The sequence below is a fragment of the Saimiri boliviensis genome, chromosome 5, assembly GCF_048565385.1.
Source record: "Saimiri boliviensis isolate mSaiBol1 chromosome 5, mSaiBol1.pri, whole genome shotgun sequence".
Lineage (NCBI taxonomy): Eukaryota > Metazoa > Chordata > Mammalia > Primates > Cebidae > Saimiri > Saimiri boliviensis.
This window is the reverse complement of record NC_133453.1, coordinates 51,457,433-51,483,510: the sequence shown is the minus strand read 5'-3', so window position 1 is coordinate 51,483,510 and position 26,078 is coordinate 51,457,433. Positions and strand designations below refer to the sequence as shown.

Here is a 26,078-nt window from a genome sequence, read left to right as displayed (position 1 = left end):
ACATTTTGAGAAAGAGAGACTAGAAGTTATTGTGTTTTCTATATATGATAAAAAATCACAAACCAGTATTTTTTAAAATAACGAATTGGGTCAAGACCATAAAAACAATTGTTCTAAACTGTAAATGTAAACCAAATTTAAAAACAAAGAAACAAAAGCCCTTCAATGCATGCTCAGGGGCACTCCTCCCAATCAATGTAGCAAACACTTGCTACATTCTTACCCGAGCGCCTGGAAGCCCAGGTTCTCCTGGACGTCCTGGATCCCCCTGGCTTCCTTTAGGTCCTGAAGAACCTACAGGACCCCGTTCTCCTTGAGCACCCTGTACCATGGCAAAGCAGATGCATGAGGAAAAAGAGTATAGAAAAATAAAAGCAAGCAGAAGTAAAATTACTATTTTACAAATCGAGGCACTAATATAACATACAAATATTTTGTCACCACATTCCTCCAACTAGCATCCTTCTCCCCTACGCCTCTTCATACAGGAATTACACAAGAGGGGATTGGGGTTAGGCCTGACATCTGTACCCATCTCCTTTCTGGATCTGAGCACATGCGGGGCATAGCTAGATCACCATGCTGAAAAACGGCATCTTCTGGAGGACCCCCCACATAAGTATCAACATTGACAGGGCATCCTCACCTTTGGCCCCGGTAAACCATCAGAGCCTGGAAAACCACGATTGCCAGGAGCACCCTATAAATGACCAAAATGTTATTCTTAATTAACTGTTGTTGATATTTTTGCAATAGGTAATGAATAGATGGTTTCTATTTTTAGTATGGTAAAGTTTTAGGAGCTGTGATCAGTCAACATAGCTATAGATATACATTAAAAAAAATCTGACTTGATGGAAAAAAAAATTTAAATTTTGAAGAATATATAAGTACCGAGCCAAATAATTCTTCAAATCAAGAAATATTCTGCACTTTGGGAGGCTGAGGCAGGCAGATCACCTGAGGTTAGGAGTTCAAGACCACCCTGGCCAACATGGTGAAAACCTATGTCTACTAAAAATACAAAAATTAGCTGGGTATGGTGGCAGGTGCCTATAATCCCAGCTACTCAAAAGGCTGAGGTACAAGAATCTCTTAAACCCAGGAGGCAGAGTTTGCAGTGGGCTGAGATGGTGCCACTACACTCCAGCCTGGGCAACAGAGCAAGACTGTCAAGGAAGAAAAAAAAAAGAGAGAAGGTGAGAAAGAGAGAAAAAGAGAGAGGAAGCAATGAAGGAAGGAAGGAAAAAGGGAGGGAGGAAGGAAGGGAGAAAGGAAGGAAAGAAGGAAGGAAGATTCTAATAATTCATTGTAAAATCAAATAGAGAAAAGCCAATATCTAGAGATGAGAGGCAAAAGTACCATCTAAAGCAATTAACATGTCAACAATAACATGCATTAATGAGATTTTTATGAAACTCTTTGCATTCTCCAAAGCGCTAGACAAATGTGAGATTATGGTTCTTCTTTTCAGACCTGTCTCATTATGCTCCAGTCACAGCTACCTCTTCTGTTCTTTAAAATCACCAAGTCCTTTCTGCCCTCCTTTGCTTTGGGTTTGTTTTTTCTCTGCTAAGAATGTTCTTTCTTCCAAGTTTTCTACTGGCCTATAACCATCTTCAGGTTTCAGTCAAAATGCTATCTTCTCAGAGGACTCTCTTAGCTATCTAATCTAACGTTACACTACTGACATACATGAGTAGTTACTCTCCAACTTGTCATGTCTTTATTTAGTGTGTGTGTGGCACTTTAAAAAGTGTGTACCTCTTTTTATTTACCTGTTGACTTGTTTATTGTTTACCTCTCCACTAAAGTAAACAACTATTTACTAGTCTTCACATAAGGACTAGGACCATAGAATTCTTGTTCACTGACATAATTTCAAGCACAGATTGCTCAAATTGGCATAGAGTACTGATTTAACCAATATTAGCTGAATGAATGAAGAATGATTAGTCAGTTCGCTCTTTGTATTTGCAGATAACTGTAATGACCTGTGCAAGGCATCTGCAAGCATTTCTCTTAACTGTTCTAGTTTTCCTTACTATTCTTATATTACTCACATAATTCCCTCACAACTATAAAAATGTGTTGTATTATTCAAATTTACCCTTTCTCCTACTGGCCCTGGAGGACCAACTGTTCCTGGGTCACCTCGAGGACCTCTTTTGCCTTCTTCACCAGGTGGACCTATCGGACCCTGAATACCATGTGGCCCCTGTTAAAAACAGAAGGACAGTTACTAGAAAGACCCATTAAACCAGTGAATTATAGTTGGAAGGCTCATTTAATGAAGTCAGTGTTTTAAATTTTAAAGTATATGGAAAAATTAGATATTTTCATCTCAAGCTATTATAGTTTTCATTATTATTTTAAACTCTTAAGCATTCTGAGATGTACACTTCTAGACAATACTATGATCTTCTTATCATTAAAACAATGAAATCTTACTGGTTCTCCTTTTGGGCCAGCTTCTCCTTTGAAACCTGGAACTCCTGGATCGCCCTGAAAAAAAATATATTGGTATTTGTAAGAATCAGGACAGTTAGCTAATCCAATCTTCTCTAATTAGTTACAATAAACAGGCTTTAGAAATTCTCTACAGCTGAGTCTGTAGTATATTTAAAAATATACTACAGCATCAGTAGTATAATATAATTATTTTTAAATGAATGCATGTTAATGTGTTAATTAGTTTGTGTAAATTTTTATGAAATTCAGTATAATTTGGTAGCCATTTATCTAATTTACAGTGGTTTTTAAGACATTTATTTTTAAATCATGTTTTTATAATAATGTATATACAATAAATGGAATTACTGAGATAATCAAATTTGAAAATTAAAATTGGAACTATCAATGACAACTTCTACAGAGAAATACATTTAGGTTGTATTTTAGGATGTGAACTTGTGTACCCAGAATCAAAATAATTTTATATTTATGATATATTTATTGAGAGTTTAGCAACTTCAAATAGGGCATTTCACTCTTGGAGTGTTCGGGGGTTTTCTGTATGTGTGTCTTTAAATACCAATCATAATTTAGGTTGTAAGAACCAATTGCAAAATTCAGAACTTGGTAAAATCAAATGTGATATGTTAGCAACACTCATGTTTTAATAGATCTGTCACCAGCACTTAGAATTTATCAGCATGACCACATTACTTGGAAAAGAATTGAAAATATTTGTTTAAATATTTATTTTTATATATCAAGCTAAAAGCTATTAAGCACAATTTCTCAATGTGTTTATTTCTTATGGGTTCATAAAAATATTTTTCTAATAAATAATTTCTGTCAAATATGAAAACATTCAATCTGATTAATAGTTTTGAGTCACTCTTTAAGAGTAACTCTCAAGAAATAGTTGATGAACCCATTTTAAGCCAAATTGTCACTATAAGTTCCTATTAAAGCTTCATATTTCTTTACGGTGGCTTGCATATTTTCATAATATTTATTATTCAGTTATTCATAAAATTCTATGAGGTGAACCATAAAGTTACAACCTTGTTATTTTAAATAAAAGAACACTAAAATTTAACATACTGCAATAATGTTCCACTTAGAATTTAAACATCCAAATTGTACCTTAACATTTGACTTTCACTTTACAAAGACTTCAATCTTTATTTCCCTCACTTGGATAACTCACATTATCTATGTTTCATTGCATCACATTACATGTTATTTCTTGGGGCTCTTAGTTAGATTATACTAAAAGATGACAGTTCTTTCAAAGGTCATTACCGGTTGGCCTCGAATTCCCTGAGGACCAGTGCTACCCTGAGGTCCTGGAGATCCAGGAGGCCCTGCTGAGCCAGGAGGACCAGAAGTACCCGGAGAGCCCTATGAAACAGCAAGAGTGATGTGATAAGTAGAGACATGGGTAGCAGTCTAGGGCCAGTGTCTAAAGAATCATGTCCATTTGAGCATCACATGGCATAAATGCAGTACTCACCGTTGGGCCTTTGGCACCAGGAGTACCATCAGTTCCTATTGCACCCTAAAAGGTACATTAAAAGTTTATGAAATATTAAGCAATATCTAGATACAAATATGGTAGTATACAGAGTCCAGCCATCTTCCAAAAGGAAATAGAAATAATTTTTAAAAATCAATCAATATTCTATCACAAAAATTACTTTTTTTGGACTAATTCTCTTTTATTTATTTATTTATTTATTTATTTATTATTGTACTTTAGGTTCTGGGGTACATGTGCAGATCATGCAGGCTTGTTGCATAGGTACACACATGGCAATGTGGTTTGCTGCCTCCATCCCCCCATCACTCTTTTATATAAAATAGATAAAACTTACAGACTTGACAAGGGAAATATATTTTTTCACAGTTTCAGGCATTCATTCAGAATTCAGAGAATATATTAAATTTTATATTTCAAAAGAGCTAGAAAAGAGGACTTAAAATGTTCCCAACACAAGTAAGTGATACATGCTCAACAGGATGGATATCCTAAATAACCTGATTTGATTATTAGACATCTTAGGTATATAACAAAACATTGCAGGTACCCCCTAAATATGTACAAATATTATATATCAGTAGGAAAATATTAGATTGAATTTGTTCTGATGTTACAAGAAATGTCCAGCTTTCTGAGCTGGTTCTCAGATACGCTAGGAACTTACAGGAAGACCTGGGGAACCGACTGGTCCTGGAGGCCCAGTTTCACCTCTCTGCCCCTGAGGACCTTCGGGGCCTCGTGCTCCTGTTGGACCTGCTTCTCCCTAAAGGAGTGCAAAGGAAAATGTTAATCTAAGAAAAATACACGAGTGGCATTGTACAAAGTTGACTGCTTATTTGGAATTTTACATTTGAAACCCAAATATTTAAAGAGGATTGCAGGACATGTGTGTCCAACCAAGCTTAAGGAGTGGACTCAGTTTCCCGCTTCCTTCTTAAGGGATGACACTGGAATTCTTCACTAGGAATACTTTCCATATGTAATCTCCAGTTAGAGAAGCCCCACACATCCATCAGGGTTAGCTTAAGTTCCCTCACCTCTGAACCTCCACGAAATCTGACATTTTTCTTTCCACCTCTATCAGAATGTTACACTTTCACATATTTAACAGTTAAGATAATCTAGATCCATAAAGAAAAACTGGAAACATCCCTACACCTCAGGCACAGCAAGTTACTAAAATATTAAGAATAGATATTCTTAAATATGCCTGGTTTACTTTTAATATGTTCTTACATAAATACTCAGGCTATTCAAGCCCATCTGTGTAGTGTATACATTCAGACTCTAACACAAATCAAATGAAAGAGAAAAACTGACTGACTCACTGTGTTCACAGGAGTTGTTTCTGTTCAATGTAAAGCCAGACATTTCAAGTCTAGCAACTTACCACACAATTAGGGCTTTGTGTCATCATTACACGATGAATCATATTATTTTCCACTATTTATAAAACAACTTAATATCAGCTAAAATGTGAATCAAGATTCAGACAATAGTTTTCCAAATGTGTGAGACTCATTGTAAAAAAAGTCTATATAAAATTTCATATCATCATTACTGAACAAGAAATTGTTTTCTTAGTATATAAGCAATATAGCAAATCATATTTCAGAGCATAAGATTTGAGTTGTAAAAATTCAATTCCATTGACCTTCAAGAAAGCATTTATCAGTAAAGTGGAAAACATCTGGGCTACAAATGTCTAATAAACTTAAGTTTTGGTAACCTTACAAGCAAAATCCCATCTATTTTGAAACTAAAGAAACAACACTTCTTTGATAAGAATTAAAAGATTTTTGTAAAAAAACACAAGTTTTTAAGAGCAGACTGAAGTGGTTAAGGTAACTTTATAGCTCCCTTTATTTCAAGTCAAGACAGTGAGTCCAGCTGGCAAATAAAAATGCCTCGTTGAGTTTTAATTTATATGAACAACAGCTTTTAGTGTAAGTTTTTCCCATGCAATATTTGGGACATACCTACACTAAACATGTATTCTTTGCTTATCTGAAATTCAGACTTAATGTGGTTTCTGTGTATTATCTGACAACTTATGTACCTATGTGGATCTAATCCTAAAGGGACCTGGAAAACTAAAATTCTAAGCCTTAGTAATCTCATCAGCATCAATAAAGCATATTGAATCTGTTTCAATTCTAAGCCTTAGCAATCTTATCAGTATCAATAAAGCATATTGAATCTCTGTTTCAATTCACTGAAATACAGAGAACTGGATGTGGAAGTTTATTCCTTATTCAGAGAGCTGAGACCATGGTAGAGCTTTGTAGGAAAAGCAGGATCCTATCCAAAAACAAAGATCCAGGAATTTTATGGTGGAGAGAGGCAGGAAGGAAAAGACAGAAAATTTCTAACAGAAACAGTTTTGCTAGATGTTTGAGTTTTGTTAAGCAGTTTTCAGTAGCCAACATCCAATACTACAAACACCCAGGAGGAGAGAGAAGTAACCAGAGTGAATGGTTGTATATAAACTATGATTGCTAGTGAAGTTAAAGTAAACCCCGTGAAAGTTGGAGTATAAACCTCTTTCTGCTAATTCATAGCTTTGTGAGTATTTCCTTAACTAACTCAGTTTGGGGGTGGAGGGTCTTACAAAAAGAGGGAAGGGATTTTGCATGTTTCATAGGGGTATATAGAGAGTCTGGACCAGAGTCTGTGGTAGTGACAATTATTAGGACTTCAGAGAGCAGATGAGATTCAGAGGAGAACCCAAGAAGATCCCGCCCACTTGAGTTCACATTGAGTTCTCAGTGAATGCAGGGAAAGGAATTAAGGCACCATTTTTAAAAAGCTGCATCCCTATAGCATAGCATTGAATATGTCATTAAAGAGAGTCTACAGAATAATTTGACTTGGTGATTCTCACATATTCAATAACATTTGAAATGTCAGCTACAGACATTTTTCTTCTGGTATGTTTCTAAGTTTAAATCCAATTTGAGTAACACAACTAATAAAAAGCATGAACTTACATTGAGGGTGTCCTTGGCATCAGGCACTATGTGAAGGGTTTACATAGATGACGTCATTTAGCATAAGTTTTTCCCATGCAGTATTTGGAACAGCAAAATTCCATGAGAAAATAGGGTTTGGAGGGTCCCTGTCCGTGACCACAGTCATTTTTGTACACCATAATCTGGTGCGTAATCTTTTCTGGATGAAAAAAGTCATTGCCAAAGGGAAACATGGTAACAAGGGGAATTGGATGATACTGTATTGCTTACAATTTGAAAGAAGTGTTCTGAATTAATTCACCACTTTATCTAATGTAATCTTAAATGTCCTTCTACTGTCATCCTTGAATTTCTCCCAAAGTACTGAGAGAAAGAACCAATTGTGACTTACTACAAATGTAAGTCATCTCACAAAATATGTTAATCCATTCTCACACGGAGAGCCAAATATTCTCCATGCCCACTCCTTTAATGACTGTGTAGAATTGGGTCCGGGGGTTGGGGTTGTGGAATAGTAATCAATGTTAGGTGAAAGAACAGCCTTTTGACAACCTCTAATTTATATAATCCTCCTATTGTTTGGAACATTCTGCTGTTTATTACTTCTGGATACTCTATTCAAGAATAGAGAATTGAGTTCCAATTCAGTTTAAAGCTCCTAATCCTTATAGCCGTTCTGATTGGGGCATTAGAGTCCTAACACATCAGGTTCTTTGATATTATAAGGGTACAATTATAAGAAATTCTCCTTTAATTACATTTATACAGTTAATTTTTTTTTCATTTATCTTTTTCCATATAATGATGGACAATGAGCATACTCTAGCCTCTTTCCTTAGTTAAAAGTAACTTCCACACTCTTTAATTAAATGCCATTCATCACTTTGGGACTCATGTAATCATGTAGCATTAAATACTGTATATTAACATTAACACCTTACCTTCATTCCAGGATTTCCTGGAAAACCAGAAGAGCCTGGTATCCCAAGAGGACCCTATTAAAAGAAACCAGAAAAGTAATCAGACATATATTTAATTAGTATCTAATTAGGCCAGTTTTAGCCTTTGGCATCATTTTGTATTTGACACATAGGAAAAACCTGTTTTTCACTTTAAAATCACAAAGATAATAATGTAATTGCATTATAAGTATCCTTCAACATCAATCAGTAATGCTAAAAGATATATCCAAGGCATTATGTATAATTGGATTACTCAAATAGCATAAAGGATTAAGTCAATCACCAACATAAAGTGTTTGAAACAATTGCCTCTTGAGAGATATACTTCCTTCGTGTTAATCAAATAATGAAGTCTTTAGAAAGTTGTATTTTATATCTAGTACTTCCTTCTATAAAAATGATGCTTAAGAATCATCTGGAGGCACAGTGGCTCATGCCTTTAATCCCAGCACTTGGAGAGGCAGAGGAAGACGGACCACATGAGGTGAAGAGTAAGACCAGCCTGGCCAACATGGTGAAATAATTTTGTATATTTAATTCCTACTAAAAATACAAAAACTAGCTGAGTGTGGTGGTGGGTGCCTGTAATCCCAGCTACTTGGGAAGCTACGGCAGGAGAATTGCTGGAACCTGGAAGGTGGAGGTTGCAGTGAGCCAAGATCATGCCATTGCACTCTGTCTCCAAAAAAAGAAAAGAATCATCTGAATATTTTAGAGAGATTTTTCAGGCAATAAGAAGTGGATATTTAGATAACCCTACATTTTGGGAATGCACAGAATTTAAACCATTGATTACCACTGATTAAAAAGCTGCACTTTTAAAAAGTGAGGGTAAGAGGAATTCTAGTACAGATTATTCTGACTCAAGGATTGTACTTTAATCCCATCAGTTTTGAAATAATAAAAGCCCTTTCAAAGTATACTTATTTTCTCATCCTATGTTTTGTTTTCTACATATGAGAAAGAAGAAAAGATCCTTGGGGCAAATGATCTCAATTACTGTAATTATACTTTACTTTTGGCTAATAGCTTTAAATTTTTTTATCTGATGATATTTCAGTATTGGCCCATGTTGATCATGAATGTTTCCTACTCTTTCTCTCTTTCCCTTATAATACTTTCTTTCCTTGGCTTTTTGTTAGTATAATTTACCTTGTAGGGTTCGACACTACTTTTGCTGTTGCAACAAAATAAAATTGTTCCACGGAGTATTTACTTAGGAGCATTTTCAGCCACAACTTTGTGCTCAATTACTATGTTGAAAAAATGGCTATAATCCCAGCACTTTGGGAGGCTGAGGCTGGTGGATCACCTGAGGTCAGGAGTTCCAGACCAGGCTGGCCAACGTGGTGAAACCCTGTTTCGGCTTAAAAAAAAAAAAAAAAAGCTATAGAAAACATTTTGTAAATGAATCTGTGCAATTATAAAACACCACTTTTTTGTTTCCTGCAACAGCTATTCACATTAATTACCCTGTGGAATCATCTGCAGAACTTTAAAAAATAGTGATTCCTGAGTCCACCTCTAGAGATTACATTTAGATTGGATTGGACATCAACATTTTTAAAAGTTTCCAGGCAACTTGAATGTACAGCCAAAGTTGAGAACCACTGATTTCACGACTATTAGATAAAGTTTACTACATAATGACTACGATATAAGTATGTACATTTTACTAATAACCAGTGTTAATCATTTACGAAATAACTTATTCTAGATACCATTATATCTTCCTCTTTAAAGTCAGGGTACCACTATTAAAGCACATAATTTGATGGAAAAAGCACATGTATAGTAAGTTGCTCTATCGCTCAGAAAATGACTTTAAGCTCTTTTTTAAAAATTAAATTAGTTTTGTATTGCTTGTAGAGACACAATTTAAGTGTCCTTGACAGAATAATAGTAGAGGCTTTGATCCATAGCACTATTACAACAATAATCTACTTTATCTCCCCAGAGCTCTTAGGATCCTTCGTACCTCTGGGTAACTTAGCAGTTAATGAGCAGCAATTTAGTCTATTCACAAGGGAAAGCTATTGCAAGTAAGGGACTTTTTAAAAGGTAATATTTTACAAATGTGTCAAGATTAAAAATTGTGCCTTTGTTTATAATCTACATTTGATTATTTGTTTATAACTTACAGATTATTCTTTAGACTCAGCTGTCTGAATTTCATCATCCACATTTCCAGGAGATTATTTTTCTCATCATAAAGTTTCTATGTTTAAAATCTCTGAATGATCTCACATTAATTACTATACAAAAGAGCTCAAAAACCCTTTAACAGGTTAGTATAGCCCTTCATGATCTAGATCTAGTTATTTAGCTAATTTGCAATAGCTAAATAAGTGTTCAGATTTTCATCTTCAAATGTGAATTCTCACAGTTACAGATGACTACTTATGAAATAGTACAAGACAGTCCGAAGCAAAATACAATAGTATTGTCCATAGTAGGCATAAACAGCATAGTGTACAAAATATTGGTACACACTGAGATCTCATCATTTTTCATTCCATGTTACACTTTTACTCCCACAGCTGTATTTATTGCCTGTATGTTAAAAATTTCCAAAACTACATTTGAAATTTAAATTTCTATCCTGAGCTCCACTCTTTCATATCTAATCACAAAGTTGAACTCATTTATTCTCATTCTAAACTCAAACCCACAAACAGTAGCCTGTTCCTCTTTCTTTATTTCCAATTTCAGATAAATTGCATCATCCATTAAATACTTTAAACCACAAATCTACTGGGCCATGTCCATTAGAGTTCTTAGCTCATTGATATGCAGTTGGCCTCTTTTAATATTAAAATAACTTTAGTTCCCATCTTTTAATTTCTCTCTGGAATTATGCCAATGGTATTCCAACTCATTCTTTAGTCTTAGCCATCTTCATTTCATCTTCAACATTACCACATGTAATTCTTCTGATCATAATATTCCTGTTTAAAATCCCTGAATGATCTCACATTAAATACTATAGAAAAGAGCTCAAAAACCATTTAACACAGTAAATATAGCACTTCATGATTTAGCACCTGCCTCTCAATCCAATTTTACCTTCCTAGAATTTTCTGAGTCCACTGGGTTTTGTCATCTATCCATCCTATGGACCATGCTACATTCTTGCCCATTTTATATATTAAATACTTATCTCTCAGGGCTTGGCTTGAAAGTTGTTCCCATACCTCAAGTTGTATACTATATTATAGAGTTAACAATCGTGTTATGCAACAATATTGATCTCTCTCTCTCTCTCTCTCTCTCTCTCTCTCTTCCTTAATAGGACAGTTTTGAAGAAGTACTGTGTGTCCACCAGCTTTTTATTCCAAGTATCTGTAACATGGTGGGTGCTCTTTAAATGTTTTTGAATGTACAAATAGAAGAATGAATGAGTAAATTAATGACTTAATATGAAATATAACTGACCATTGGTCCAGGTTTTCCAGGCATACCGTGTGCACCTCGTTGTCCCTAATTAAGAGAAAAAGAGACAAGATAGGATAAGATTACATTTTACACAATATTTTCTTATAATTCATTTGCTTTATAAAAAATTTCCATGTTACAAATTGAACAATAAATATTAAAGTTAACTGACAATAACCCTCACTCAGTTAATAGCAATATAAATACATTTACACAAGCTGATATGGTAGTAATAAATTTATCTATTCTTACAGCAACAAAAAATAAATCAAGATTGAAAAAATAAGACTTTTAAAATGATTCATTTTACTTTAATATATCAGCTTCTAACAAATGAACTCAGAGACAATAAAAATTTGAGCACCTCAATATCCTTTTTTATGTATTTATTTTTTTTGAGACGGAGTTTCGCTTTTGTTACCCAGGCTGGAGTGCAATGGCGCGGTCTCGGCTAACCGCAACCTCCGCCTCCCAGGTTCAAGCAATTCTCCAGCCTCAGCTTCCCGAGTAGCTGGGACTACAGGCATGCGCCACCATGCCCAGCTAATTTTTGTATTTTTAGTAGAGACGGGGTTTCACCATGTTGACCAGGATGGTCTCGATCTCTTGACCTCGTGATCCACCCGTCTCGGCCTAAACTCAAAGAACCAATGTCCAGAAAACAAAACACACACAGAGAGATAAATTAAGTTATAGTGAATTCTGTGGGTTTCACCCAGATCTCCCTTAAGTACTGAAATATTCATTCTGTCAGCTGGAAATATAACCTACTGATGGCTCACAGTTGAGACATTCTCTAGGAATTGTCCTCGGCTAAAGGGAATTAGCTCTCCCAGGACTGTGCTCTTTCCTTGGTCAATGCAGGGATACAAAGCATTGGCCCCTATTTGAGACACGTCTACAAGAGCCATCTCAGCTCTATAGTTCCCCTGACACTGACTGAGGTCTCTGTTGTAATTGCAACACAATTCATTTTCTCCCTCTGACAAACTCTGCTTTTATTCATTCCTTCAAAAATACAGTTTCTAAGAGTACTCACCAATAAATTTCCTGTACTGTATACAAGTCACTTTTTTTTTTTTTTTTTTTTTGAGACGGAGTTTCGCTCTTGTTACCCAGGCTGGAGTGCAATGGCGCGATCTCGGCTCACCGCAACCTCCGCCTCCCGGGTTCAGGCAATTCTCCTGCCTCAGCCACCCGAGTAGCTGGGATTACAGGCACGTGCCACCATGCCCAGCTAATTTTTTGTATTTTTAGTAGAGACGGGGTTTCACTATGTTGACCGGGATGGTCTCGATCTCTCGACCTCGTGATCCACCCGCCTCGGCCTCCCAAAGTGCTGGGATTACAGGCTTGAGCCACCGCGCCCGGCCACAAGTCACTTTTTGAGGCTGTTTCCTAGGAAACCTGACCTAAGACCCTAAGACCACTGATGCCAGAGTGGTACAAGGAAGCAAACTCTAAAATGGGAATTTAAAGCTGAATTTCTCACTGGTAAACTGGTGACAGACAGAGTTATGAATCACTCTTGGCATGCTGCAATGGCACAGTGGTAAATATTGTCACCAGTGGTGAACAGATATTTTAAGGGAATGAGCTAGTGATGCAATATCTCAGACATTTGAGAAGAAATAAAATAGCGATCAGAAAGCTTTTTATAATTGCATGGGTCTTGTATAGCGCACCTGTTGGAGAAAGACACTAAAAGGCTGATGGTGATTAGTCACCAACGTAAGAATCCAAGGCAGCATTTTTAAAAATTCTCATCTTCTATAATCAGAGAGAGGAAAAAGATAAATATCAGGCCCAGCCCAGAACTTAATGCTAAGAGCATAAGAGCTCTTGGGATGGTTGAATTCTCAAACCTAGAAAGTCCGTTATGTCATGGTCAGGGTCCTTGACTGGGAGGAGTGGGACTCTGAGATTCGGCATTAGGATGTGTGGGTCAACACACTTAAGAACTTCAGCTAGGACCAGTGACTCATGCCTTCCAACACTTTGGGAGGCTGAGACAGGAGGATTACTTGAAGCCAGGAGTTTGAGACTGGCTTGGACAACAATGTGAGACCCTATCTCTACAGAAAAATTAGTCAAGAATGGTGGCATGCACCTATAGTCCCAGCTATTTGGGAGGCTCAGGTGACAGAGTATCACTTGAGCCCAGGAGTTCAAGGCTACAGCGAGCAATGACTGTGCCACTGCACTGTAGCTTGGGCAACAGAGAAGATCATGTCCTTAAAATTTAAAGGAAAAAAAAAAGAACTTTAAAATCTCATGCCCATCTAAAGTTACTGGGCATACAGAAGTGGCCCATTCCCCCATTCATAGTTGGTACTTCTCTCTTGTTTGAAGAAGATACCTAAGCCTCCACTTTAGCAGACAAATTAAGCCTCCCTTCTGGACACTAGACCAATAACTAGCACTACTCCTGATTTTTAAAAAAGATATCTTACACCAAAGCATCTATAAGACCTAAACATCAGGTAGAGGTGGGATCTGAGAAATAATATATGGGTCTTGGTCCTGAAGGCACTGAATCAAAAAAAACAATATAAAGTTGGGAAACTTTAATGACATGGAAACACACTCTCATGATATTGCCATTTAACATCCTGAGAAATAATGCTAACACAGGAGACAGTTCCTAGAGATGTGGTAAGAGCAATGGCCCATGCTGGGGCAGAAATGTCAGAACTCCCTTGGCAGACGACAGAAGAAAGCACAAAGAAGTGAACATACTATGCGGATAGACTATGTCAGCCTGGATAAGCCAACAGCTGACTCTATTCTATAATATTTTCTATATCCCCTTAGGACACCTTGCTTACTAGAGTGATAAAGAATGGCCTGGTGAGAGGGTCTTATGCTTTCCAAACCAGGGGCCCTGAATTTGGTACTGTTGAGAAGCTCTGAGTTGGTTGTCCTCTATGGGCTGAGGGTAATAGCAGAGACAGTATAAACCTGGGATTTCTAAAAGTAATGGGGATGATTGGATCTTGAAATAATAGAGGAAAGGTGGCAGTCCGTAACTCTCTAAAGCAAAGTAGGTGCAACATAAGGAAATATAAGTTTGAAATATTAGTCAGCATAGCCTGACTTTCAGAGAGGTGTGAAAATAAGAGAATATGCCTCCTACACAGGTTCAAGTTACATAAGTAGCCACAAGAGTATTTCTCAATCTATATAATTAAAATGAATCAAGGACAGGTGATCAGGAGGTGCAGCTCTTTCAAAGAGTACACTCAGAGTACCCACCTTTTACGGATATGAGGAACATAAAATGCTTGGAAAAATTCTTGACATACAATAAGCACTTGATAAATGTTTCCTATTACTGTAATTTTATTACTATATCCAAGTTTGTGTTTTTCTATGGACTATATTCCATGCTGCTATAAGTATTCATTGTTTTCTTAATTTTTGTATTAAAGCAGATGACAAATGTACTGTGGTTATATGTTAACATTAAAAGCAAAGTGAAGACCGTTCAAGAATTCCCTGTACTTTCTTTCCAACTTTTCTGTAAACCTGACTTCATTCCACAAGAAAAATATAGGTGACCAGTACTGTTACTTTCATTTAAAAGGAAAGTTCAGTAAACCAAATCTGAAAAAGAATTGAAATATACATCTCAGCAGTATAAATAAAAGCAGATATACTTACAGGAGCACCCTGTGGCCCAAGTCTCCCTCTCTCTCCTGGCATTCCCCTTGGACCCTGTAGATGACAGAGAAGAAATATCTCTTGAAGCACCTAATTTGAAAATCAGGGTAGTCTGACTATGCCACTCAATTCAATTGAGATTCAAGATAACTGACCACATAGCAGTAGTATTTCCAGGGGCAATGTTAGGTTTGAAACACTCTCCCCCTGTGGAGATAAATAACCTATCACCTCTTACATAAATAGATTTCACTTAACCTATCTTTATTAATGGGCTAAACCTATAAAAATCTTGATTTGATCACTGAGTATAGAAAAAGAATAAGGGCATTCAACTGTTAAGAAAAACAATGAAATGGAGGAAGCCTTTTCTATTAGAAGAGCTCAACTGTCTTGTGCTTGTCTGTCAGCTGGTTATCAAGATTATTTTACCAGCCAACATATGGTCTCCATTTATTTTTATTTTTTATTGAAAAATTATCTTGTTATAATCTGAAAAGCAAGGAAATATAAAATTAGAAATTTAAGAAACAAGAAAACCAGTACATACCAGAGGACCCATGGCACCCATTGGACCAGTAGGGCCTGCTTCACCCTAAAACAAAAATGAGAATACATTACAACTCATACTCAAATCACTTTGTTCCGTGTGTATAATTTTAAAAGCATATTTTCAAAGAGGACATATGAAGGATGTACTTATGATACAGGATCTCAGAATGTTGTTTCACTATCTCTTCTCAAAATGGAATAAGTAGTTTTAAAGAAATACATCTAAAATAATATTGGGGACTTAAGACTGATGGAAACGATCACACCGAGCCACGGTAACTAGTCTCAGGAAGGACTTATATGGCTGTGTCCCACATGTCTCAAGTAAAACTTTACAAAGCTAAAATTGATTGTAATATTCTCTTAAGATCTATTCTAAAAGACTTAGACATAAAAAATGTTAAAGCCAAATGATTTTCCACATTAGGTTCATGATGCTTTCCACTAAAAATTCTTTTATACTTCCTTGATGTTTTTTCTTCCTGTAGAAATACAAATAAATTTGGAGAAGAATCAATGGGCGGAAGGTCCTGGTATTAAAGGAGTCCTCAGTAATGGGGCAAATGAATAACCTAAACCTTTCAGATATTTTTTAAGGAGAAAAATAAATGATTGTATCTTAGAAGATAGATTCATAGTGCCATCTTCATATGAAGATAACACCCATCTTTCACTGGCAGACACCCAGTGCCTTTATGGCTATCCTTGGGGACATATTTAAGTCATGTCATGGTAAAGCCCCCACCACTCATCTTTAGAAAATTACATTTATTTTCCTAACTATTTATTTATAGCCCTCTCTCCTGTTGAATTAAGGTGGTCCTGAAAAATGTGTAGGCATTTGAAGTAAAACTAAGATGCCAAGGTGAGGTCACAGTGAGATAGTTACAGGATTACCTTGGATCCAGGTGCTCCAACTTCACCTTTAGGGCCTTCAAGACCTTTGTGTCCCTGAGAAGAAAATTATAAATTTGTATTTGTATCTCTTTTTTTCAATTCTCAAAGGCATAAGAGAAGAACCTAAAATAAGCTTGCAGAAATTGCCTTATAAAAAACGAATCTCAAAGTTAAAGTTGTTCCTCAAAATATTTTCAAATTCTCAATCTTTTCTGAAAGCTTATTCAAGGAAAATTAGAGTTTTCACCTTTAAACAACATTTTCAGCTTGCAATGTTCTCACCTTTTAAACATTTGTGACTTCATAGAAATTTAATCTGTGGCTACAAATAAAAAACTTACAGTGGCTTTAGAGAAAACACATAACTACAGAGTTCATACTGTTAACAAATATCATTTGTATTCATGGTGAATCTTCAAAATACTTAATAACAAGTATAGGAGCAGACATCCTAATCAAAATCTCAACAACCCAAAACAGGCCAGTCAGTGTATATTGATTGAATATCACTATTTGATATTATGATAAATAGATTAGATAGATGATAGATTCTACATACATAAACAATATATGATAGCTACATCATAATTATCTTTGGTAATAAGAAAGGCATTCTATCGCTTTCCAAGTCTAGGTAGACTGGGCCCCTTCTGTGACCTACTACTCTCTATCACTACCACATCATTTATTCTACTATATAGGAATTGTCTATCTTTTCATCCATATCCCCCATCAGCCTGAAAGCTTCAGGCCAAAGATTTTTCTCATTCATCACTGTATCCTCTTTTGTAGTATAGTATCCAGTACATAGTAAGCACTCAAAATATATTTCTTTATCAAATGAAATTAAACTCAAAGGAGATGTACTATCCTGCACCATCTGCATGTGTACCCCAGAACTCAGTTTAATAATAATTTTAAAAAGTATTGTGATTTCAGTAACCACAGATGAATGCTCAACCTGCAACCATAGACAGTTAAGGACAATCAATAAATTGACTTGTAAAAACTTAGAAAGTAATGCTCCCCAGAGCCGATTCACTAAACCACAGTATCTAAGAGGATTACAATAGATTGAACTTACTCGGTGACCCTTCAGACCTGGAAGACCCGGAGCCCCAGGAAAGCCACGAGCTCCCTGGAAGGAAAACATAGATAAGGCATTTTAGAGTCATTAATAAAGATGCAAAATTCCTTAACATATCATTTTCTTCAAAAGATAGCTAGTACACAGATTTTCAGCAACATATTAAGAACAACAATAACAAAAAAAGCAGCATACTTTTATCTTTCAAAATATATCTGGGTGACCAAAATTAGCAAAGTAAATATGCTGTTAGAAATGGAAATATAACTTACACAAGAATATAAATTAATGCCAGGTATTGAGTTAATGACATTTTAATTTTTTCACATGACATCACCATGTTATAATTAGTAGTGAAAACAAAACAAAAACATAAGCATGAATCAATATGTCCAATGTCAGAATTGACTATACCAAGATAGAGAAAAAAATATTCAGGACAGAAATTCATGATAAAATATCCATTTCCTTCTTTACTGTGCTTTGTTTATAGTATAAGATTAAATGCCTTTGTAGCAAACCAATGTTTTTATTCTCTATGAATTTCTGAAAACTGGTAGTGGAATATGATGGGAAGAATAATAGTATTATAATATGATCAGGAATGTTTTTAATAAATGGTTTAGGAGAAATATTGTGGATTTATGATTTTAAAAACTAAATGAATAAATAAGTGAAATATCCAACAGAAAAGAAAGTCAAGAAATATGAGAATGCTTTGTTTCCTGACTAAATAATTACTTAATTTCTGCAAATTCTATGTAGCTTTCATCTAAACATATTAAATAAAAAACAATAGAAATACCACAAAAAATCAAATCCGGTGGTACAATTATTTTGAAAAGATGCTTGAAACTTTCTCCTTGTACTTTCATAAAATAGATACTAAGCCAGTGACTTAATTATTTACTTATTATCATGGCCTACATTAATTTGATTTTGCAATGAATTGCCATTACCACTGCACCAGTATATTGAGCACCTTGATAGCATTGATTGATGTTATCAATTAATGGTTATTATTATTAATTTATGTATATCTGGCACTTAGCCTTATGTCTGGTTAATGAGCATTCAATGAGTAATCATTGGATAAACAACTGAATAAAGAAGTGGTTTAGTATTTCTAACTCTCGAAGCACTTTAATTTTTCCTAAGCAACTTCTCTTATCCTAGCATGATCTTACACAGATAACAAAATCCTTCTGCTCTACAAATCATAGGTTACATTCACTATTTTCTAAAATAAGCAACTCAATGAATGAAATTCATATAATAAAATCAAAGCAATAGCTCCTCTGTGACCTCTTGAAAAAAAATTATTTCTTTAGTATTTTAGGGGGTTATCACAGTAGGGGTAGAATAAATCATGCTCTCTGAACAAATGAAGTCCCATTAGTTCTGTTTACACCTTGCTCAAGAATTCTTTCACATCAAGAACTCCCTTTAAGTGTTAAAGTTAATGCTTCATTGTACAGAGATCTGTCTCCTCTCCATTCTTAACAGGCAACTTAGTGCAGACCCATCTAAGCCTATAGCAGAGTTACTGAGCTATGTTATTTCAAATAATTAGTTAACTTCAATTTTTATGGTCTGCAAGGGAAATTCTAATGTGATTAGATATCTTGAATGTAACAAGAAAATGAACCAGATGTCCTAATCCTCATAAAAAAATTATCATTCTGCTGACCCAGGACTGTCATTACAGTGCAATCACACATTGCACTAAGCTTGCACAGTGCATCTGTGGTGTGCTGGCAGGGCACCCTTCTTCCCCATGGAGGGCCCACACTGTGAGCATGAGCAAGAGTGCAGCAGGACATGGGAAGTTCAAATCTGGATTGGCTGAAAAGGACATCTGTGCTAATGACTAAACCTCACGCCTTTGTCTGCATTTGTTTCCAAGGCTGATGGAGGAGGAAAGAAAGCAGGGAGTTGAGAGACTGATTTATAATTGCCACCAAATAATCCTTTGAGCTTTGTAAATTTCCCTTAAAAGATAAGGGAACCTTGGTTTGTTTTAAAAAAAATTCCTAGCATTGAACCTCATCAATTTTCAGAAAGTAATGTGATACTGTTGGTTGTACTGAGTGGTAGAAACATAAGGAAATGATAGTAAATGTAATAAATAGAAGAGGAATGTTTAGGGGCTGTTGGGCAGGAGAAACTGAAGAAGTAGGAATGTTTGAGGAAGATTTTTGCTTGCTTATCATTCTCTAATTTTCCCCATGGCCAGTGTAACAAATTCTAGAAGAGGGCCTAGCAAAGTAATTTGAGTGATGACAGGCAGGTGGGTTCAGAGAATGGCCAAGGAGCCAGGTCCTGGATTCTGATGGAGTAGTTGCCAGGGGACAATTCTTTAAGGGAGCCAAGGGAGAAGAGAACAGCTGTGTTAGGAAGGCTGGAAGTCAGTGTATATTGTCATATGATTTTAGGACCCAGAACATTAATCAAGAATTTCAGCCAAAATTAGGGTTTGGGGAGCAGCCAAAGAGGCATCCTGTCCATAATTTATTGTCCCAAGTTGATAAAACAAACAAACAAACAAACAAAAGGCAACAAGCTTTTCTTCAAGCTATTGTTTAGACATGCGTGACAATATAAAGTAAAAATATTAAAGAGATTTTAAAAAGCTAAAATAGGATTAAAGTATAAATTGTAAATAGGTCAAGCTGGTAACTCATTTTATAAAATAATCTTTTTTATAAATTTTCTGAGGATTTCATACTCAGTTTGGAGAGTATTCATGTGATGTTTGATATACTTTTCTAACTCCAGAAGGCTTATTTACGGTGGCAGTGCAAAGCAGAGAACTGGAGTTAACTATCACTCTGGCAAAATGTCTTGTGACATTTCACATTTTTACGGAAAGGAACAATGCTTGGTTGTCTCCATTTACTTAGTGCCTGATACATGTGCATACAGTGAATTGCAATTTGATTCAATGTTCTTTATTTTTCTTAATTCAAAGTTTGCCTTTATGTTGTTTTATTGATAAGTGTAAACTTACTGGAGATCCTGCAAATCCCACTTCACCAGGATTTCCATTTCTGCCAGGTTCGCCCTTTACAGAAAAAATGTAGGAGATTGGAGAGGCAAGACTGATTAAAAGGTTCTTCTCTGAAACTACATGATAAATAAATTACTGATAAAACAGTCTTCTTTAGAAAGCTAATGGGCAATTTTCTAAAGATGCAAAAAATAAAATAAAAATAGGCTCCATTCTTACTATTACTGAAAATAATCCATTCTATCAAATTCGTCTGTGGCTTTTATTAATTTACTCAGAAGAATACATTGCCTTAAATTATCCTTATCTGATCTAGCCCACCATTTTATGAACATGAAATTCACACATGCAAACATACATGTACACTATAGGATATATACTATAGAATTTCATATGATTACATGACACTGAATTAAAATATTGCTTCTTAAAACATTACTTTCCATTTTTTTCCTGTGGTTAAAAAAAAAAATAAGGACTACTAGAAATATGTGCTCTATGGCCCAATTCAATGTAACCTGTTTAAATGAATCTTATGACTCACAAGGAGAAAATATTTATTAATACTTGGTTTAGTATCGTAAAGAAATAAAGGCCTACTCATAATTTGATGCTTAACTTTGGTACAACTGAGAATATAGAAATGTAAGTCTGATATTGTACACTGTTCTCTGATTACATGTTCTTAATGTTAGTATCTGGAGTTGGGTCATAACTTTAATTAAAAATCCAATTGAAATCATTTTTTCATCATTGGAAAGCCATGTTGGCACTATACTACTAACATATTTTAATAATTCCTTTTAAATAAGGCCTCATAATGATGTATTGCCATTAGAGCAACATATTTTTTTTTCAGGTAATTTCAGTGGGTTCACTAGGAAAGGCTGTCATTACTGTGACAACAAACCTAGTATTTAATGGAAAAATCTGAACAAAAAACCTGGGGAATGCGGGAAGAGACAGTAGTACCTAATAATATAATACTATGCAAATTAAGAGCCCTTTTAGATACTCGTAAAATTCTATTCTCAGTTCTCCAGTTTACATTGAATTTAATGGAAGCTCAAAGATTGGGGAAATGAAAGGGAAATTAACATGGAACATTCTTTTTTGCATTGTAACTCCTTCTTCTCTTCAAAACCTGAATGGAAAATGAGGAAAGGTAGCTTACATCTTCCCCAGGTTTACCAGGAGGGCCCTCTGGTCCACGTGCACCAATCGGACCCTAATAATTTTTTAAAAAAGGGATAAAAAGAATATTTATTTTTACTTGCCAATAATATAATTCAAAATATTGTTGAGACAAATGAAATGTCAAAATATTATTGAGACAAATGAAAATGATAAATATTATTGAGACAGAGAAATACTTTCACTAATGTTTTGAATTTTGTTACATCCCTCAGATCATATGCTCAACAGGAAAAAAGTATAATTGCACAAATGCAAATCACTCAGCACTAATGATCATAATCAGTCTTTGAATTTAAATATTCTGTTACAAGAAACATATAGCTTAAGAACAGTTCATAGAACAGGACTCCCAAACTGGATTGTTATTTCTTGCTACATTAGGGAGGACCTGGGAAGATAAATCACTCAATATTTGACACCATTATAATGGTGGACCCAAATGTAACTGGGTCTACATGCTTACTTGACATTTACCATTGGTCCAGGGTCACCAGGTTCACCAGGAGGTCCTGTAGGTCCTGCACCACCCTACAATTGAGACCCAATTATGTAAATAAACCAAGGAAAAATAGAATCTAAATCCTATACTTCACAATATACAGTGCAATTTTTCAGACAGCTGGCTCTGCCATTTTTGAGCTGTGTGACTTTCGGCAAGTTACTTAATCTGTCTATAACTGTTTCCTGACATGTAAAATCAGAATAATATTGGTCCTTACTTTATTAAGCTGTTATGGCTGGTTAAGTAGCTAATGCATGTTCATAACCTAGAGTAGTGCTGGCACAGAGCGCATGAAGGCTCAATGAATGGTAGATCTCCTCATCAACATCATCATCTTCACCACCTTTATCAACCATCTTTTCTATTCACTGATCGCTTGAAGTAAAACTCCACACACACGACAATGATAATGTGATAACCTTGGCTGAACTAAAGATTATTTTCTTTCTTTCGAAATATTATTTCCTGATGCCTGTTAAATTGCTATAAAAAATAAAAATAGCTCTACATCACCATTTTATTGGCATCTGATTGGCATTTTAAAATTATATCATATTATGTTCTTCCTAATGATCTCCTGGAACAAACATCTTAATTCTTATTTCTAATAATGCCACATGGGGACCGCCTTCTATGAACTGATTTCATAGCTTCAGAGTTAGTATATAACCAATTATGAACATTTTCATGACATAACATAATGATCTCTTGCTGCATACACAAAGGCATATAATCTTGTTCTCAAAGGTCAGTCACATAAAGAAATCAGATGATAAAATTTATCCTGATAAACTTTGCAAAAACATGCTGCATATATTTCTAAATGAATAAAAACTAATATATCCCATTTGAAGTGAACATTACAATAAAAAATTTAATACCAGCCAAAAGCAGTCATGCCACAGAGACCTTATGTAATATATTCGTGTGTGTATTTTTTTCCTACAGTATGTAACTTAATTATAAAGAGACTTACTTGCTGTCCCTGTAAACCTTGTGGTCCCCTTGGGCCAACAGGACCCTTAAAAACAAATGAGGAGAAACGTTGCATAGCATTCATGACAATTAGGTCGATATTTCAAAATGTTGAATCATCTCTAGAATCTGAAAAAGTGAAGCTTTGACAAAGGGGGATATTATCCAGCTGTACTCATTTGGAAGGCAGCTAAATTCAAGGAGATTAAAGCTTGGACAACATTTGGGATGATTTTATACATACCCTCAGTGTTAGAAAGAGAAATGAGCCATATGCCTGTACAAACCCTGTTTCTTTAGAACAAGAAAGCTTGCATGTTTAATGGGTGGCTCTGTTAAGTGACAACATCCAAATAAAGAAAAATCTTGGCAGACATAAGTTAGTTCTCAAACTTTCTATTTAACTCTTCAGATTCACAACAGATAATTCCTAAAACTTAAATAAATACGTTGAAGTAAAGGTTTATGAAACATCAAAAATAATGACTAGATTATTTTAAATGTAGGTTGAAAACTGTTTGGGGCATGGAGTTTCCTGGGTGATTTCTTTCTTTCACAACATAGACTGAACATATCCACAGAGGCTTTCCTCATTTAAACATGAAATCGTTCCACCGAGGCATACCAAGGGAAGAAAAGGAAAATGCAATTTTGGAACATTTGTTATTATATGTCTATCACTATTTTTAAATGTCATACTTTAAAAAGTAAAATAAATTAAAATCAAATTTAACATTATGGCAAAATTTTAAATTTTTAATGGAATATATAGTAAGGAAAGCTCCATTAAAAAAAAAACCCCACATATATGCAATTTAAACTCCAAATGGATAAAAACATGCAGCTAAAAAAAAAAAATCCCAAAAGAATCACTAAATGATGCCATACTACTAGCAACTTAAAAAGACACAACTAATTTTTAAAATGCTGATAATGCTGGCCTTAAGGATGGATAAGAAGGGTGGTTATCTATGAGGTCTAATTTTATACTTCTTATTGCCTGAAATTCTGTTAACCTGGAATTAGTTTTAACTATAAATAAAACATGGGAATAAAACATGGGAAGATGGTTTTAAAGTGTTAATTTATTCAATAAAATTGTCCTTCGCCAAATATCCAGGAAAAAAATGGGAGTCTTTCTGATATAGAAGAAATTCAAAAGACGATAGGAATGTTGAGAAGACTCGGCCAGGAAACCATAGAGTTCTTGGAACAAGGCAGCCAGAGGATGTTACGCAGAAGATAATAAAAATGAAAATAGCAAAACATCTAATTTCAAAATTTTACCAAACCACTCTTTCTATCATCACCATAAAATAGCTTTGTATTTTATTTATAAAGGTATAGGTTTTATTATTGTTCTTGTGGGTATATGTCTTAAACTTCTTCATTTTTTTCCAATATTAAATGAAATACATAGCTAGACCTCTGTTAATATCAGCAAACACCTGGCATAATTATGAATGGAACAGGCTAGGCTTTTAACAGGCACATAGTAGGGTTAATAAATCGAATGAATTAATGAGAATGTTTATTCTTTGACTAGTTAACTAAAGATTCTCTTTTTAAAATACTTTTTTCACTGAAGAACTTCAATCATCAGTAAAATTTATACTTACCACAGAGCCAGGCATTAGTCCCACTTGACTCCCAAGTCCAGATTTTTCATCCAACCCAGCCATTTGAGCTGAAAATGGCTGTAAAAGCAATGTGTTGACATTATTTCTACAGTAAAAGACATACATCAACATCCTTTTCAAATGGAGAAACATACACTCTCTGGAATTCATAATTACAGAATGACTCTTCTGAGAATCATTTTAAATGCTTGACTTTAAAGCCTGGAAAAAGACTTAAGTTGTCTTTATTGTTTTTGCTTTTGATTGACCATTCTTTCCCAGAGTATTTTATAAGTATGTGCTCCAGAGCAATTTCTGCAATGTGGCAAATGTCTGATACTTGATAAAAGCATGGATCCTTCTGATAAGTACTAGCTAATCTAATTGATTGCAGGTTTAAGTGTCTTTAACTGATTTCTTCCCACAGTTAGAAATGCCAAACATCTAAACAAAGTCTAAAAGATGCCTTTACAACATTTGTTCTGAAGATTCCAGATTCCATTTTGGACTACTTTTAGATGAGATATATATATATATATATATATATATATTTTGTTCAATACCCAGTAAACTTCAAATTATATTTATGTAAGTTGATAAAACTTTTGTAGTCCTTTTAATGAATCCCTGAATGTTCCAAGACTGAAAACAGTTTGTCCTACTCCCTTTCACAATGAAAAAACCCTAGTAATCAAAATTGTTCATATACATTTTAGTAGTCACATTAATTTCCAAATTTTGGTGGGAAAGAAGGTGTGTACTGTTTATAAATAAATTGGTAATTTCTTCTATAATCAGTTCAGAAAAATATGTATGAACTTTTGTAAAGCAAAAATCATATTCAGATTTCATATGTCTCCTTGTTATACTCCCAATCTACAGGCATGCCTCGTTTTACTCTCCCTTACCAGTATTGTGCTTATTACAAATTCAAGTCTTGCGGCAACCCTGCACCAAGCAAGACAACTGGTGCCATTTTTGCAACAGCATGTGTTCACTTTGTGTCACTGTGGCACATTTTGGCAGTTCTCATAATAATTCAATATCATTATTGTTCTTCTTATATTTGTTATGATGATCTGCGTTCAGTGATCTTTGATATTACTAAAGTAATTGTTTTGGGTGCCTTGAATCATACCCATATAAGACAATAAACCTGATCGATAAATATTGTGTGTGTTGTTCTACCAACCAGTTGTTCCCCATCTCACTTCCT

General features: G+C 35.0%; 1 protein-coding gene across 1 annotated transcript in view; it reads right to left on the bottom strand.

Annotated features, from left to right (window-relative positions):
• Window positions 1-26,078, bottom strand: part of COL5A2 (collagen type V alpha 2 chain) — a 149,153-nt gene that overhangs the window by 31,000 nt on the left and 92,075 nt on the right. The window contains exons 8-25 of the mRNA XM_003940835.4: window positions 24,863-24,940; window positions 23,245-23,289; window positions 22,241-22,294; window positions 21,744-21,797; window positions 20,570-20,623; window positions 17,557-17,610; window positions 16,473-16,526; window positions 15,574-15,618; window positions 15,024-15,077; window positions 11,361-11,405; window positions 7,905-7,958; window positions 4,656-4,754; window positions 3,965-4,009; window positions 3,754-3,852; window positions 2,452-2,505; window positions 2,111-2,218; window positions 647-700; window positions 224-322 (exon numbers count right to left, since the gene is read on the bottom strand). Coding sequence (XP_003940884.3) covers window positions 224-322; window positions 647-700; window positions 2,111-2,218; window positions 2,452-2,505; window positions 3,754-3,852; window positions 3,965-4,009; window positions 4,656-4,754; window positions 7,905-7,958; window positions 11,361-11,405; window positions 15,024-15,077; window positions 15,574-15,618; window positions 16,473-16,526; window positions 17,557-17,610; window positions 20,570-20,623; window positions 21,744-21,797; window positions 22,241-22,294; window positions 23,245-23,289; window positions 24,863-24,940 — 1,149 coding nt within the window. The remainder of the gene's footprint in view (window positions 1-223; window positions 323-646; window positions 701-2,110; window positions 2,219-2,451; window positions 2,506-3,753; window positions 3,853-3,964; window positions 4,010-4,655; window positions 4,755-7,904; window positions 7,959-11,360; window positions 11,406-15,023; window positions 15,078-15,573; window positions 15,619-16,472; window positions 16,527-17,556; window positions 17,611-20,569; window positions 20,624-21,743; window positions 21,798-22,240; window positions 22,295-23,244; window positions 23,290-24,862; window positions 24,941-26,078) is intronic.